This window comes from Chaetodon auriga, chromosome 1, assembly GCF_051107435.1.
Source record: "Chaetodon auriga isolate fChaAug3 chromosome 1, fChaAug3.hap1, whole genome shotgun sequence".
In the NCBI taxonomy this organism is placed as follows: domain Eukaryota; kingdom Metazoa; phylum Chordata; class Actinopteri; order Chaetodontiformes; family Chaetodontidae; genus Chaetodon; species Chaetodon auriga.
This window is the reverse complement of record NC_135074.1, coordinates 31,703,135-31,721,252: the sequence shown is the minus strand read 5'-3', so window position 1 is coordinate 31,721,252 and position 18,118 is coordinate 31,703,135. Positions and strand designations below refer to the sequence as shown.

Here is an 18,118-nt window from a genome sequence, read left to right as displayed (position 1 = left end):
TCTGTTCGATTCCCCAGTGTCAGATCGTCTTCCCAGGTCAACATGAGCTGACATTCTCCAACCGGCTCGTCCAGACGCTGTGTTTGAGATCCAGTATCCCTGTCCATACTGCCAGCCAACGCTGGTGGGGTATCTGTTTGGAAACACATGTTTACCGTGATGTTAGCATCATGGTGGGTGCTTGTGCCATTTTCGTCTCACCTAATCTCAAAGGGCTGGTTTCCGTCGATTTTCCGCTGCATCACAAGCTCACGATGGCACCAGTTGTAACTGTAGGAGTTTTGAGAAACTGTGGTGATGGTGCTTTTGGTTTTGGTGCCGCAGTTCCCCCCGGCGCACCTGAAGTCATTCTGTGTGCAGTAGTAATTGGTCTGCTTGTTGCGGAGCTCCACCTGTGAACAGACTCATCGAATCAGAATATTCATCCAGTCCAGTTCACAGTGAGCAAGTTTCCAGTTTGACGGAGCGAGAAGAGCCATTTCATGCTACTTCCTTGAAGTGACATTGATACAGACCTACATACTTTTTTGCTGTGCTTATATATTTTTCTGCTGTGCAACAGTACAAAACACTGTATTTTACTATCCACCACGTGCAGGTCGAAATGTTCCACTGAGAAACTGAGCTGTCCTTCTAAAGGCAACTCTGGCAGCTACAGCCAAAGCCCACATCAGACCTTCATCAGCCACATCTGATCAATAACACAATCTGCATGCTGTCATCTTCAAAGCATGGCAGAAATCTGTGTCCAGGGATAACTTCTCCATACTTCTATATGTTTTTCCCGCAGGTTGGACCACTTGAACTGTCTCAGGTCTGCCCCCCCTTCGTCTCATCGAAACCACAATTTTTACCTCCTGGAAAACATGAAAACGCCACACCTGTCCTCCACCTGACCTGCAGTCCAACTCACCACATATGTCCCATCTGAATTCTGGCCTTTTGGGGTGAAGGTCACTGATCCACCATAATAATCATAATAACGATACCATGCAGACACGCTTGAGACCAGGAGCAGCAGCTGCAGCAGCGGCATGGGAGAGGCCATGGTCCTTCAGGTCCTGTCTGCTCAACATCGATAAACTCTGGCTCTTATATACGCTTTGACACGGAGGGATTGGAGGGTGAAGTTACTGGAGGCCATCACAAGCCAAGGAGAAGACAGACGTTTGCTTATTAAATTACATCACGTTCCAACAAGACATGAAGAGTGGCCTGTTTGAGCAGCCAACATGCAGAAAGCTGAGCATCACTGATTCATTCGTTCATTGTTAAACTGATCAGACTGGTGAAAAGGATCTTTTGGTTATGTTGGCTTGTCACAGTCCAGTATTACATTTCTACTCTGTGGTGGAAACGAGGTCATTGTGTGGTGGACCAATCAGCATCATCCATCAAATGTAAAACTGGAAAAGTGACTACCAGAGGGAAATGTATTAAATTCATGCATCTGACAGGAAGTTGCCGAGTGCACACGTCTTACAAGTCAGCTACAATAAACTTCTGTGTTTCTTAGTGTCATTATTCCCATTTTGCATTAGATCCTTCCAAAACAAAGTGAGGTTTGAATAACATCCCAAATTAACTGATTGACTGAAATTGACTTCAAGTCCTCCCCAGCAGCTAAATAAAGAAACCAGCCTGAATCTGACCATGAAAACATTAATCATGCCATAGTTACTGCAAGTGGATCCTGGATTGTGAAGGTGGACATCGAAGGAAGAACAGATGAAACGTGTTGTCACTGTTTGTTTCACGGATTCGTTCTCTAGGAACATTATGCTGCATCTTATAAAATAACTATAACTCACTGAATTTTCAAGTGATTTTCAAGCAGGTCAGCTAGTTGCTAACACCACACACGTTCTGTATTTATGATACTGTCACAAAGAGATTTGACCAGGCAGGCAGCATCAGAAGCAGAACTATTTATTGCAAATCTAACAGAAACTGACTGACAGCTCAACCAAGACTGAACTGAAAACCAGACTGAAATACAAACTAAACCGACGAGGGGGAGGGGGTGAGGCACAGGTGGAGAAGCTCAGGTGAGGCGAATGAGGCGATGGAACGGGGGATGAGAAAAGGAGCTGATTGGTTGGGGAAAACACCGGGAACAGAGCCGTGCTAACGAGGCCGATGCGGGGCAGGTGCTGAGGAGACACTGTGGAGGGAACAGCTGAGGAGGAGCAGGCTGGAGGCACATGCTCACAGTGACAATGCTAACATGCCTGCTAAACATGCTGATGGTAAACAGGTGTAAGCCAAGATTTGCTAATTCGCATAAACGGAGTGCAGCTGGGGCTGATGGGAGTTTCATTAGTTCTGCAGGTGTTTGCTCATAAAACATTTAACGGATGATGACGATGAAAAATGAAGGGATTATAATTACAATTCAACCTGAAGGGGGCATAGACCAAATTCCCAGAAGTGATAAAAACACTTCCTTACACACTCTTCATTAAAAACATTAAACAGGGTGAGACCGTCTGATCCTGCTCCTGAGGCTATTCATAGATGCAAAAATCAAAAGCATGCTCCATGAGTCCACGCCTGTACGAAGCTTTTGTTCTCCCACTGCTCCTCTTTTTGTTTAGCCTGTCTGTAAGTGACACACCCAACGTAGCGCTGACACTGATCGACTGCAGTGCCTTCACTGTCAAGCTGAGCAGCAGGTCATTAAAAAGAGCTGCACTATCTCTGGACCTCACTGACAGCAGCCACTTTACAAGCTTGTTTTCGCAGTCACGCAAATTGGCTTCCACATTCGTCTTCCTGTAGCTCGTGATTATCAGTACCCTATAGGACATTCCTGCTTGCAACAGTCTTATCGCCTTGACTGATGATTCTGAAGTATGCCGCTAATGCATGCTCCTCCATGACGTTAAATCACAACAGCAAATGTGAAATTCTCAGTCAAATATTGTGATTGATTGACATTTTGCAAATTAGATAAGACAAAATAAAGATTTTTATTTTATGGAATGTCTACATTATGTTGTCCACTGTAAGAGTAGAGGTCACCAAGAGTCGTGCTCTCTGATTAACTGTGGTTTCTGTTGCAGCATGTCAACCCCAGTTAATTTCAGAGCAAATGGAAAGTATGCAGAAGAGCAGGATGCTGGTGTCGCCGTCAGACAAAGACACATTGTTGCGTCTCTTAAAAAGCAGATTGTTGGCGTGTAAAAAAGATCACCTTACTTGTACTGAAGCTGTGAAGCTGAAGTGCAGGAAAATCTGCAGAGAGCGTTCCGAAAAGTTTAGTTACTGTACAAAGACAAAGGAGAAGCCAGCAGGTATTAGCTGAAACTCATTAAGTACATTATTTTATTGGCATTATTGCATTCTCCTTAGATATCGCAGTCACTATTGGATGGATTTCCATGAAGCTTCATGCAGACATTCATGATCCCACAGAATGAAGTGTGGTGACTTTTTTTTTTGTTTGTTTGTTTGTTTTGTGAAATTTCTTTACAGCTGTTGAATAGATTTCCATGAAATATTGGCCAGATGTTCATGTTCCCCCGAGGATGAATTCTAATCATTAAGTTTCATTTGGCCAAAGGTTTGGCTGTAGAACCACTTTCATTCCCATCAGCATCAGCTGCACTTTGTGTTTCTACTTTATTTTTTTTTTGTTTTAGAACACAGTAAACACGAGGTCATTCAGGTACATTGGATGAAGCTCATAGGAGCTGTTGGTCACAGTGTGATACACTTACATTAGTATTCACTTCTGTTTGACAGTTGCGTTTACTATAATTTAAGTTGTCAGACTCTCTGTCATTCAGGTATGTAACCCATTTAGTCCAGTACTCTTCTCCCCTTTCTTTCTGTAATCTGAAACTGAATGTCATAAGTTCCATATTGTGCATGTTGTTTAAATATATATCCACTGGTTCAGGGTGGGAGGTTCTTTAAGAAGCCAGCGTCTTGTTAATGCCTTCTTGCTGGCTACCATGAGAATTTTTAATAAGTATTTGTCTCCAGCGTCCAGAACCTTGACTATGTTTCCCAAATACAAAGAAAGACAAGTGGACTCGATATCAAATCCTAATATACGCATAATGGCGGCTTGAACATCAGCCCAGAAAGACTGCAGGGTGGGACAGGACCAGAAGATGAGGGTATGATCTGCCATTAGGTTCCCACATTGTCTCCAGCATTGATTCTGAAGTCCAGTTTGTTTTGATTTTATTTTCGGGGTTATGAAAAATCTCATACAGTTCTTCCAACAGAGTCTCTCCAGCCTTGTGAACTTGCAGTAGACACCTGAGTGTCGATGGTGAGAGACCATTCCTTCAGAGAGATTTGGACGTCCAGCTCTCTTTCCCACTTTTGCTTTATGTAGTCTGTTGAGTTGTTCTTCATCAATAGTGTCCTTGAATATAGAACCCCAATGATCCAGCTGGTGGGTTCTGAGTTGTGTGCTTTTATGAAACACCTGTGTAACACCAGAGGTTCTTCCTTGCTCATTTCCTTCACCCCTTTTACATAATAGTGACACATTTGCAAGTATCTATAGAAGTCTTGTCTCTCTAAACCATATTTCTCAGACAAAGACTGGAAATCCATCCTGGAGTAAGGAAGAATACGATGTGATGCCGTGCCTTATCCATTCTTTATACCTTAGATCTTGGGATGCTGGTTTAAAATTTGGGCCATATGCTGGCCACCTAAGTAGTTTTATCTCTTTCTGGATCTGAAACTTCTTCACAAAATCTGACCGTATACTAAAAGAAAAACAAACCCATTTATTCTGGATATCAAATGAGTCCTTGATTAATAGATGGACAGTCTAACGAGGACTCTACAGATCTACCTGATATTGATAGTTCAGTATTGTTCCACATGGCCTCATAATCAGGGTTACACCAAAGAATCAATGGACGTAATTGTGCTGCTAGATTGTACTTTGTGTTTAATGCTAAATGTTAGCATGGTTACATTCTAAGCTTATACTGTCATGATCCGGTTACCTGTGTTCCTCGTGTTTTCCTTTCCCCTTTTCTCTCGTGTTATCTGTCTGTCTGTCCGTCTGTCTGTCTGTCTGTCTGTCTGTTCCCCTCACCATCAGCCTGATCAGGGCCGAGTCTAACAGGAAGGCTCTTTGTTGGCAGATTGTGCTGATCTCTTCGTGGCTTCCTCGGTTGTCTCCAGTGTGAGTGATAGCGTTCCTCCATTGTTCCTCCTCGTGTGCCTTTGTTTGTTAATGTTGGATTTCTTTTTGTTTGGACTGCCACTAAACGTGTATTGAGCAACACACTGTGTTTTCACAATAAACAGAAGGCTCTGGTTTGTCACATTTGAGATTTTTTTTTTAAAACAGTGGTTTCATTTAGCTGCAGACGTCCATTAAAGCAGAAGTATTTAGTTTATTTTACAGTTTTTAAAGACCATTTTACAAACATAACTTTGATCCTAGACACCAGACAGACTGAATACACTGCAGAGGAACTGACTGCTTGACATTCTTTGGTCTTGATTCCAGGTTCAGCCACGATCCACGAGAACCAACGAGACCAGAGAGCACAAAGACTCCAGGGAAGAAGCCCAGCTAGCAGCATGCATTAATGACACATGAGTGCATACAGATGGGGAGGGAGAGGAGGAGGGAGGAGATCGGTGCATCACGGAAACTCCCTATAGCAGCATAACTTGGGGCTCGTCCAAGGCAAGCCTGAGCCAACCCTAACTGTTCGCTTTAACAAAGAGGAGAGTTTTGAGCCTGCATTTAAACATAGAGAGTGTGTCTGCCTCCTGGACCAAGACTGGAAATGGTCCCACAGGAGAGGAGCTTGATGACTGAAGGCTCTGGGTCCCATTCTGCGCTTGGAGACTTTAGGAACCATAAGTAAACCTGCAGTCTGGGAGTGCAGTGGTAGGGAACTATGAGCTCTTTGAGTTATGGTGCGTCTGACCATTTAAGGCTTTGTAGATAAGGAGAAGAAATCCTTCTGCTTGTGAAATCCATATTCTGAATTTCACAAGGAACCATGCAGAGAGGCCAGTGTGGCAGAAATATGATCTGCAGTCATCATGACTGGGACACGAGTATCGAGTATATTAGGATCATGCTGCTGTAGTGCCACCTTCAGGTAAAATGCCACTGAATGCACATCTGCACATTATGTGTATGCTGACTAAACCACACCTACAAGAACAATCACATCTGAACTGAAAATTGAAAACAAACGAATGGCTGTTTTCTGCTCTAACAGACAGAATGTGGTGAAGACTGAATGTGAAAAGCATATAACAGATTTTAAAAACGGCATAAAATGAGGAGAAAAGTATGTGGTCTTCAAGGATGGATACTCATTGTGTTGGATCAAGAAAATCAGGAAGAAATCTTGGCTCCGTTGGCTGTTGGCAGTTTCTTCTCCTGACCTGAACCTGATTTTTACGGCTGTATGTGTTCCCTGTGCTGTTTGTCCCTCTTCCTCTCCTGTACTCTCTTGCTGTGGCCTGGACCTGAAGTGCTCAAAGGCTCCTCCAGCATCAGCAGAGGGAGGCTTCAGGTGGTGGGACTGCTGGTCCGGCTGCCTCTCAGTCTGTTGCATGTTGTGCTCTGACTTTGTGTCTCGGCTGTTTGGATGTTGTTCATAGATACTTACATGACTCATCGGTCCCAAACTGAGCTGGATTCTCCCCATTGCATATCCCAATAATCCTAATGATCGGCCCTACATTAACAATTGACTGCACAAAACACACCGCACACACATACAGATGTGTTTATTATGGGACTAAAATAGAAAGCCGATTTAATATACATTTTCCCTGTTGTTGTAAACAAAATCCGATTTAAAAGATAGAAATATACAATTTCACCAGTACAGATATTACTCACCAGAACCGTCTACCTTACAGCAACATGCTTTTAAACTACAAATATAACATGTTTTGTTTTTTAAAGGTACATTTTAGATCACGAAGGGTGTCTGGACCAGCACATTTCAAAACACAAGACCTGAAGCTGCTATCACGCTCAGATTGTTTGACACCCCGTTCAATAAAGACTCCAGACAACAACTGGATCTTTTCTGGTCACATGATACTGATTACTGGGACTGTAATGAGCCAAATACAAGAATCCAGAAGTCTAATTTTACACTGAAGTACATTCAAGCATCACTGTACGTGTTACTTTACCCGACAAACTTTGAACACCTGTGGATAATTGCTGGGAACATGCTTTCAGAAGGCTGACACAATGAGGACAGCGGCAGCACAAACATCCTGCGAAACCAGACCGAGTGGTATGCTGTCTTCATGCAGAGGAAATGTAAGCGTGCTATTGGGTAACTAGTCTAAAACGGGTTAAGTGACCTTTGAGCTGCAGGTTGAGTTGTGATTGGTTCTTTTCCACAGGGCAAACAACCACAAACAGAGAACAAAACCAATTTCAGTCCGGTTCAAAACATTAACAACGTACTTCAGCTTCAGGTTGTTTTTTAAGATTCTATTTATGGCTTGTGCTTTTATTTTACAGCTGACAGTATAGACAGACAGGAAACAAGAGTCTGGAAGGGTACAGATGATCTGCGACCCTTGCCAAAATCAATCCGGGCACGTCAACACATCTTAGACCACCAGGACGTCCCATCATTTTTATCAGCCTCAAAAGACAAAGTCTTTAAAGGACAGAGTTCATAACTTTTCCCATCTATCTTAGCACAGTCACATGTTGGTGTGAATATTGAAACAGGGTTTGCATGCTGTAATCATTCATCCTGTTTATCTGAAGCTCATGGGAGGTGTCAGCAGTCTGAGTTCAGCAAAGTCAGAATCTTTCAACCTCTTTTTATTCCGTCTTTGTGTTGCTGTTGCAGCAAAGAAGCACGGACGGTGACTTCAGGCTGCTGAAACCTCAAATTAACTTCAGATAGACTTTGGAATATATTTCTGCAGAGAAGCAAAAATGACTTCAATGCATACACAATAGGATGAACATGAAGACAGACTTTTAAAAGATGGGAACCTATCCTTTCATGGAATAAACAAATAACATGCTGTGTTAGATTAGCGAAGTTTAGCTCTTCTGGTCTGAACCTATGAGAGCCTTACAGTCTTCTGCTTTTCTCTTCCTGGTGAAGTGACCAACAACCACAGCCAACGACACCAGTGATGCTAAGAAGGAACAGGCAAAGAAGATGGTGCTGATGTTGGTGCCGGCGCTGGTGCTGGTGCTGATGTTGGTGCTGAAGTCCTCCTTGTCTTTCCAGTCTTCTCTGCTTGATTTGGTGTCTGAAGAAACTGGTGGAGGAATCACTAGAGAGACAACAGTACAGTAGTTTTTACTTGAGAGGACAGACAGACAGATTGATTCACTGATTGATTGATTGATTGATTGATTGATTGATAGATGACATATTAACCTTCAACAGGCATGTCATGGCTTTCCACTGCAACATTAAAGTTGTTATTTTCCACAGCTGCAGAGTGAACATCCTGCCAGGCAAACTGCAAAGGACCCTGGATAATCTGGTGGCTCTCTGTCTCCCTGCTCAACGACCGCCTCCGTCTGCGGGCGGCATCTGTCAGACAGCCCTGAGCACATCTGGAAAAGGGACTCTCGGGCTCACACAGGATGACGGAGCAGGTGATGTACACCTGTAAGGCAGGGGACAGGTAGGAGGTTTTAGTTCAGAGGAAATCCATCAAAAACCACCCACGTTTCCTTTCAAATGTGTTTTATGTAAAAGATAATTCCAGAGAAGCAGGGATGGAAGCAAGTTCTGCTTCTTTAAAGTCATTTAACACAAGTAAAAGCAAAGTGACTGTAAAAAGGTAAATCAGTCCATTTAAATCTAAACAAGGAAATGTTTCTGCATTACTGGGTGGTGATGATGATGATGTTGTTTGAGCACCTTTAGGCTGAGAAGCGCATTGAAGTGCATTGAAAAGTCAGAGCAGCACATGTCTGAAAAGTGAGATGATGAGTTTGATTGACGTGGATTTGGCAAACAGTGAGGCATCAGATCTCTTTCAGTCATCTATCTGTTATTTTTGTGTGTGTGTGTGTGTGCGTGTGTGCGTGTGTGTGTGTGTGTGTGTGTGTGTGTGTGTGTGTGTGTGTGTGTGTGTGTGTGTTCATGCCACACCTTCACAGCCTACCAGCTCATATTACAACAGTCACTACAGAACATAATTAAAATGACACGGGAAAATATCATGGAAGAATAAGCTTCTCCTCATCCTGGCAGAAAACCAGATTCTGGAGTGATTGTATGATATCTGCACAGTGTGTTTCCTCCATCAAGACAGCTGAGTGCCAGCAGTGTGATTATATTTTGGTGTATGTTTTAATATTCATTATTATTACCTGGTTATAGTCTCCACTAAATTTGAAGGCTTGGACCTCAAAGTTGAACGTAGTCTCATCAGGAGAGTAGACGATAATAGTCTCGTCCTGCAGACACCTGGGAGGAAAACAAATTATAACACATCACACAGATATAATCAAGGAACCATTTGTGAAAGATGACTTATTAATCTTGTCAGAGCTTAACTCTGAAAAATGTTTTTGTTTGTGATGCCGGAAATCGTCAGCACTCACCCGTTCTTGATGAGGTCGTAGAAGACGCCGTTGTCGGGGTTGTCGTCAGGGGTGGCTTTGCATGACTCGACAAACAGTTTGACACTTGGTAGCTCTGATTCAGCTTTAATGCCCATATAAACCATGTCTAACATCTTGACCTCCACTGGATAGGCGCTTGGATCCACCTTATCTATGAAGCTGCTATTGCCATATATGTTAAAAGAGAAGCCAAAGCTACCGAAGCTGGACTCGGTGAAAATGTAGTCAGAGTCTTCCAACTTGAAAGAGCTGGAGATGCTCATGGCTTTAGGAAACTGGCAAGAAAAGTCAATCATAACAGTCCTCCTCCGATTTATGATCTCAGTGGGCAGCACAATGGATTTGATCACATTCTTGAAAGTGATGAAGTCTCCTTCATCCTGTGTTTAAGACAAAGAACAGTAAAACACGTTAGTGGGTGAGGAGGACAGGACTTCACACAATTCTAAATATTTCACTTCAGTGTGCTTTACAGCTTCTCGTTGCCATGTAAGCACCCTAATTTCCACTGTAACCGCTGTCATTTGATCAGTTAGAAAGCACACTGACGTACCTCCAGGCGTGTGCCGCAGCCGCTGAATGCCGTCCTGGCTATGATGTGAGTGCTGTTGGAGGTGACAGTGCACGACTCGTCCTTCAGCCTGAGAAAGTTCTCGTCGATGTCAGGAATGGAGGCTTTCTCAATGGCCACCACCATCTTCTTGGACAAGCAACGAACCGTGACCTTGCCTGTAAATCACACTCAGATTAATTTAACTTCAATGCAATAAGGACAACGCAGCTTCAGGCTATATTTCACTCACACATTCTGCTTTCATGTGCTTTATATCCTCCAATAAATGTCCCACTGTGCAGAGAGTGAAGCAGCTTTGGCTGAAATCAGACTGAGATGTTCTGCATGTATTTACGCCTGCATAGCATGTTTGTCATTAGCCTCGATAAGACATCCACCTGCAGATCACATGTTAATACCAGCTGTTAATATAGTCCATGCACATTAGGACTTTTGTCGTTGCCTTCCAAAATGATTTTTTCAAAGGGCTTTCCAAAGGCAACTGGACTTTCTTGAGGTTCTAGACGACGTTTCACCCAAGAGGCTTCCAACTGACTGGTGGAGAGTCACAAGTGTTACACTGCAGAAGTATCTGAAAAGCAACAAACACCACCTCCTTGTGCACTTCAAGCCCAGTAACACTCTGACGCTGGAGCTTGTCCACCCCGAGCACAAAACACCTCAAGACACAAGCAGACCAATGATTTGAAAGAGGAGTGAAAGAAGCCATCCATGTCAAACTGGGACGACATCACTGAACAAGGGAGGTGGTCCACAATTCCACTTATCAGCCACTTGCAATGCAGCCCTGAGACCCCTCCCCAGGTGGCTGAACACCCATTCACAACAGGACTCATGTGACCCTCACATGGTGAATGATCCTGCAGGAGGAGAAATACCTGCGACTCCCCACTAGTCAGTTAGAAGTGAAGAGGCCTCTTGGACGAGAGCTGAAACGTCTTCTAGAACCTGGAGCAGGTCCAGTAAAGCACTTAGACGTACCATGACCTCAATGAATGCTGATCCGAATCACTTTGTTCAGGTCAGATCTGCAGTCACTAGCTATGTAATGTAGTTTGTTCACTTTTTTCTTAAGCTAAGTGTTCAAATGCACTGAACATATCACTGTTCACATGGCCCCATGCTCAGCGTTGATTCGGTTCAGTAGAACATGTAGTCTAATGAAAGTCTGAGCTGTCACATACAGTCCAGTACAAAACTAGCCTATAAAAGCACCGCACATAAGGCTCACCAGCCTGTAATTTACAGTTGAGTTATCAGATTATGACTGTTTCTTGTGGTATTTGAATGACCTTTAAATGAGGAAGTAATGTCCTGTGAGTCACAGCCGAGTTGACGTCAACGGTCTCCGTCACCAGTGAGGAACTCCACCGCTAAAAGCTACTGATTATTTGAGCGACTCCGATGATTCAGTTTAATCAGATCAGTATGAAAATTATTTGCACATGTACTGAAGACCATTAGCTAGGTGGCTATATATTAGCATTCTATCCGGTTCGGATCCCAATGGTCACAACTTTTCCATGATTTCTGGATCTGACATTTCTGTCATGTGACTCCACCCAAATGCATGAAGTTATTTGATTCGATGTCTATGAGCCAATCACAGCATTCCACAACCTCGAAAGTATAGTGCAGTAAAGCCACACCTTCTTTTTCATCAAGCATGGCCGACCATGAGCCGGGGGGAAGTGTAAGGTACACCTTTTTTTTACTGCTAATGATTTATGAGCACAGTTAGAGAATTAATCCACAGTATTTTATTTTGTTTGGAACATAATTAGGTTTTGTCTGTTTTGTCAGGGCTTTCATCTGAAAACAGTTAGTAATAACTGAGTTATTAGAGGTAAAACTCCAAGCTAGCTAGCTCGCTAACTGTCAGTGAAAGTTGTCAGTTATCAGAGTTAGCTTGGTGGCTAAAAAGACAATGCATTTTACACAGTTTGTTCAAAGAACGTGTTTGCACTGTTGACTGTTTTGAGTGTGTATAAATCGTCTTTGTTGAGGAGGAATTCAAACTCTGACAGAGGACATTTAATAAAAGTGGATGGTGCAACGCAGCTAACGAGCTGTGCTAGCTTCCTCCATGTTGCCTCAGCACTGCCCTGATGGAAATGAACTGATTTCAGTTAATGAGAGGTGGTGTCTCAAACCCCGTCCCCCTGTCAAACCAGCTGTCTTCTCTGTCCAGGACACGTTCCTCACTATCATTTAAGCTACGTTTGTTGTAAACAGGTGAGGCGCTTGCTCACCTGTGCTCTGACTTCTAGATCTCAGGTCACTTGCTGATCAGGTGACTTCTTTGTTGGCAGATTTTAATAAACCCTTTGAGCAGTTTACAACTTGAATGTCTCAGACAGACTTGTTACTACAACAGTCTCAGCTGTTTTTTTAAAGAGATAACTGATGATGAACAAACCTTGAAGGACAGATGCTTCGGACACCGTGACAACAACACACCTCATGTCTGATTGACTGAATGACAAAACAAAGAAACTCTGTGTTAGTGCATATTGCAAAAAGAAGGACAACAACCATAACAGTGATAATCATCATCATGTCTGATGAGGTAAGAAAGTAAAGACTAATACTGTTTTTCACACATTACTTGTTTTGAATATCTTAATCTAATGGAGACATTTTACTGATGAGACACGAGAAGATGGAAAACAAATAGACGTTGCAGTGTGAATGTACAAAAAGGCTGCAAACACCCGTAAAATACCACCTCCTAACAGATTGTTTGCACATGACGTCATGTCACTCTTCTGTTGTGGTGTGAGCTGCAGATGGAGGGCAGGAAGTGATTTTCTGCACAGGAAACACTATAACACTCTCAAAATGCTGATGTTTAGCATCGTTTAGGGTCGCTCAGATCGATCAAACCAAGAAACCACGAGGAGCGCTAACAGAAAAGTTGTTTGCCTCCAGACTTTTGTTTTGTAGAGCAGAGCGACGTCTGAACGAGCAGCTAGTTGTTTTATCTGCTGCCTCAATGAAGCAAAAGTCTCAGTTCAGTTTGAAAATGGCTCCTCTTCATAATGTTCAGATTTTCTGTTTATATCTTTGTCTTGTAATTTCATCTAAACTAGCTCTCCTTTATCTTGTCCATTAAGCAGTTTTCACTTCCCGCCCTCCATCTGAATTTAACATCACGTGGCTGCGAACAACCTACTCAGTAGATCCAGGCTTATGTGTTTGTCAGTGCTTGCTGGTCACACAGCAGTAAGCAGACACACCTTTCGTTTGTCTCTGCAGTGAAGCAAACAGGGACGACTCTGTGTGCGTCACTCTCCTCTGGAGTCCAGCTCAGAGCGAGTTTGGCTTTTCCGTGGGCTTCATCAGTGAACTCTTTGCTCATGCGCATGGGGCCGCTGATCTGGAAGTCATTAATGCTTCAGGGAAACAGACAAAAGGGAACATGAAATGATTGTCCTTATTTGGCACACAAGGTATTATTATCTTGTTTTTGGGGACAGGAAATGATCACATTAGGGGATATTTCTGAGTAGCATGGTTGACATGTTTAACAAGTGAATACCTCGCATGGTGAGCCTGTGCTTCAGCCATCAGATGGAACCTCTGACCCACGGTGGCCGACAAGACGCTGCCATGCGAAGGAGTCGAGGACAAGAACTTGGGCACCACATGACCAGCATCACAATCTGGTATTTTGGCAAGGACTGAAATACAGACGCAACGGACTGTCAGCACAGGAAGAAAGCTCATTTTCATTTTCTTCGTATTCATTCTGGTGCTTCATGTGGCCATTAATGTGGCTTCTTTGCTCAGTCGTCTGTCACCATCGCTTGTCTCTGGAAAAATTACGTCTCCACCTACTTTCAAGGCACTCATGCTAATTTAGAATGAAAAGACAAAGGCATTTGTCTTAGTATCCATCCAGTTAGCCCAGCTTAGCAGGGATAATTAGGCTTGTTCTTCTCCCTTCAGAAGAATATGGAGGACAAACTGTGACTTGAACAAGACTGAGAAACAAGTTCCTGGTAATGACCTAAAATTAAATGGATTATGACTAAGCAAAAAATAAAGACATACTGACAATTATGTCACCATATTTTGAGAAAGACGTCATTCTAGTGTGAGAATATAGTTGCAAATGCAAAAAAATTGCAAAAGAATAAAACCACTATTTTATAATATAAAAAAAGGTGAAGCTTTGCGAGGAACATTAAAGATGTGATGAACATGAAGGTTGTTTCTCTGCAGTGTCACTGAAATGTGTTTCAAGTGACCAAAATGTAAAATCATTTTCCATCTCATAAACATTTGACATAACAGTAACATACATGTCCTCCTAAATTACAGCTTTATCATCATAACTCCATGATGCTTGATGTATTTGGTTTGACATCATAAAGTCTGTTTGACAGTGTAACGAGGAGCCAGATAACGTTTCGGTAATTCACCTCTGACTTCCATTCAAGGGCTCAGACAGTTGGTCCACTTGTGTTATTCTATCCAATGCACATTTTGTGTGCTTGAATCACTTACTCTCCAATGTAAACTGCAGCGATAACTTGCACAGAGGTAGTGACATGTTGGAGGGGTCCCAAACGTCAGACGTTCCATCCTTGTAGGTCAGATTGATGCTTTCGGCGGGATAGTCCTCCACTACAATCTCAAACACGTGGACGCCGACGTCGACTTCACCCATACTCATCAGTGTGCACGTAGTCTATGAGGAGTTAAAGGAAGAGGATTAAAACGCTTTGTCTCTTTTGGGTGTTGATCTTCAGAGAAAATAATGAGTGACAACTATTTCTTAACATCATTAGTTTTCAGTATGAAGGAGCAGCTCTTGACAACATGAGAAACTGTCAGTGACAGCAAATACTGTACATTTCTGAATTAAGAAACCATATCCATAACCATATCAATAATGTGTGTTTACCAGCAAAAATGGATTACCTCGTTCAGAGTAACGTTTGACGAAACGTTGGCCTGTGACATGAAGCGGCATCTCACGTGATCTCCGTCGGGATCGTGTGCCAGAAGTTGGTACTCTGAAAAACAATTCTGAGGCACCCTGCATGAAAACACAGTTTGATATTTGGATTAGACACAGACTGAACACATGAGTTCATGCATATTTTTTCCTAAAATATGGCAGTTTTGTAAAAATCTGGACTGCTCAGTATCGGGAAAAAAGGAAAACAAAAATGTAGAAAATAAAAAGGAGATATAGCAAATGAAAAGTCAAGTTCTCTCCCAGTTTAACATATTTTTAAAGCATCAATTGTCACCAGACAGAACTGAATACAAAGAATTGTGAGAGAGAACTTAAAATAGTGTTTCTGCCCAGTCGTCGGTCAGCGGAGCCTCCTGTACTTTTTCAACAACTCAAACATTTCACAGAAGTCAGGTGTACTTTAGGCTCTTGTATGTTATCCGATGTGCTGAATTAAGGTCGTGCTGCAGAAAGGAAGAAAAAGTAGTGACATTGCATACGGTAAAAATATAATTCCCAGCGCACTGACAGACTGCATGATATTTGTTATTGTTGGAGTCTGCGTCACCTGCAGAGCTCTGTCGTGTCATTTTAATATTTCAATCCCTGCTTGAGGAAACGGTTCGTACCGTAACGACGACACTGTGGTGGTCGCGGGACAGTTGTTGAGGACATGAGTGTCAGATCGAGTTCCCACGTTCAGCTCTGCATAGGTCGTCCAGTTCGTTTTTCCATTGACATTCGACACCCAGCAGCATCCCGACTCGCTGAGAGGAAGAAGATATAAAGTGTTATCATTCAGAAACACACTGACGGCCCGTCCACAACCCTCAACCTCCCGCAGCCCCCCCCCCCCGCTGCCTGAGGGGCTGCAAGATGGAGCCACATCAACAGTTTCAAGAACAGTTTCAAGAACAGTGTCCCTCTCAGAGCATTCTGACAGTCTGCACACACACACACACACACACACACACACACACACACACACACACTCTGACAGTCTGCACACACACACACACACACACACACACACACACTCTGACAGTCTGCACACACACACACACACACACACACACACACACACACACACTCTGACAGTCTGCACACACACACACACACACACACACACACACACACACACACACACACACTCTGACAGTCTGCACACACACACACACACACACACACACACACACACACACACTCTGACAGTCTGCACAGACAGTCATGTTTCCAGGTACTTATACTTTGCTTTAGTATTTCTGTCTTATCTAACTATGTAACCACTACATCTCAGAGGCAAATGTACTTTTTACTCCACTACATTTGTCTGAGAACTTTAATTACTAGTTACTTTTCAGATCAGAATTTTTCATATCTTGTTTTTATTTAGTTTTTTGCTTCGAACTGTACAAATTTCAAGACGTTCTAAAAACATAGGAATCGTCCTCCTAAACTCCTGTAAACTTCTCTTCATGTCACTAAAACCCCGAAATTCCCCAAAATATTACTGAATGTCCTCACTGCTACCTCTGATCTGACTGTATGAAATGTTCAGACTTCATTTTTGTTTTGTTTGAAATTATTTTGGCTCGTCTTCATGAATCAAACTTCTTTTCTTTCTATTGTCTAAAAATTATTTCTGATATTTTTGTTCTGTGTTCTTATGTGTGTTTTTTCCAACTGTGAAGCACTTTGTAACTTTATTTTGAAAAGTGGTTACAGATAAAGGTTATTATTATTATTATTATCATTATTATTATTATTATTATTATTATTATTATTATTATTATTATTATTATTAGCATTACTGGTGTTATTGTTGTTGTTGTTATCCGGTGTGACACAGCAGTGTTTTACTTGCTCTATGTTTTCATAAGTGCATCACATTATGTTGTGAAGTCCTGTTTAAGGAAACATTAAGTGTCTTTACAGCAAAACGAGCCTCCGTGTTTCATGTTTATTCACTGAAGGTCGGTTTAATAACGCTGTGTTTCACATCGCTTCTCATTTTCTGCCAAAGCTGCAGAACTTTCTGATGTAATTTTGTCTTCAAACACTGAAACTAGCATGAATGTCAGCAGGCCTGATGCCTTATTAGAGACCAATCAGACAGCGAGTTGGTTTCCCGGGAGCAGACCTTACCTCAGACGGAAGCTGGTGTCATTCGTGATGATGGTCACTGTCGTTTGTCCTTCAGTCTGACACCACCTTCCTTGGCCCGTGTCATCCATGTCTGTTACAAGGCCATGCGTCATGTTAAGGGCTGTGTACGGCGTCCCGTCCTCCCATGTGTAGATCGACTGATTTTCACAGTCACCTCTGCCATTCTGTCTGTGATGAAAGGTTACCTGCAGGGTTTGAGAAGAAAACAGCATTTATACCATGCAGACATTGTTTAAAAGTGCCTCCTGGAAGAGGAAATAAGGTGAGAAAGAACATCCATGTTTATTTGTTTAGAATTTTTTTCTTTGCAGGTTGGGAAATTCCACAAAGTTTTGTAAAGGCGGGTCATAAATCCTCTGTGGGTTACAGTCGGAGACCTGACGCAGGTGTTTCACAGGCTGAGGAGCACTTCTTCTCTTCCTCCTCTGTGGCTGAGTGGTTCCTTAAATCAGTGACGCTGGACTCCATAAGTTTGCTTAAGCAGATTTTACCTCCCAGTGTTATGATGAATTTTGCTGATAATCTCTTTAACAAAATACATGAAAATTAAAGAAGGTAATGAAAAATAGAGTACCTTAAGTATCCCATCCTCCTCCACGTGTGGGTGGACGATACTGATGCTGTCTCCATAAAATGTCTGAGTTGAGGCAATGCCCCATAGCGCAGATAACAGCAGGAGAGCTGCACCTGCCTCCATGATGTCTGACTGAATCTGTCCGTGCAAACGTTTGTTCAGTCAGTTTCAGTCTCAGAGATGTGAAAGGCGGTTCCTTTGGAATTCACCCAACAGGACAAACCAGATCTGTGCTGAGTGGTAACGTTATGT

At 42.7% G+C, this 18,118-nt stretch overlaps 1 protein-coding gene across 1 annotated transcript; it reads right to left on the bottom strand.

Moving 5' to 3' along the window:
• Positions 1-6,751: 6,751 nt before the first annotated feature.
• On the bottom strand, positions 6,752-17,991 carry LOC143325627 (uncharacterized). Its single transcript, XM_076738844.1, has 13 exons — positions 17,867-17,991; positions 17,272-17,477; positions 15,756-15,893; positions 15,087-15,204; positions 14,670-14,853; positions 13,699-13,840; positions 13,397-13,552; positions 12,577-12,632; positions 10,137-10,312; positions 9,563-9,963; positions 9,329-9,425; positions 8,382-8,616; positions 6,752-8,274 (listed from the first exon to the last, which is right to left on the bottom strand). The coding sequence occupies exons 1-13, from the start codon at positions 17,987-17,989 to the stop codon at positions 8,036-8,038; spliced, it is 2,271 nt and encodes a 756-aa protein (XP_076594959.1). The 5' UTR covers positions 17,990-17,991; the 3' UTR covers positions 6,752-8,035.
• Positions 17,992-18,118: the final 127 nt, after the last annotated feature.

Excerpts from the sequence above, each read along its gene's own strand:
- LOC143325627 (XM_076738844.1), bottom strand. The coding sequence starts at position 17,989 with ATGGAGGCAGGTGCAGCTCTCCTGCTGTTATCTGCGCTATGGGGCATT. Across the intron at positions 13,553-13,698 it reads GCACAGGCTCACCATGCGAG|CATTAATGACTTCCAGATCA; the intron begins GTATTCACTTGT and ends GTTTCCCTGAAG. Across the intron at positions 9,964-10,136 it reads GCTGCGGCACACGCCTGGAG|GATGAAGGAGACTTCATCAC; the intron begins GTACGTCAGTGT and ends TCTTAAACACAG.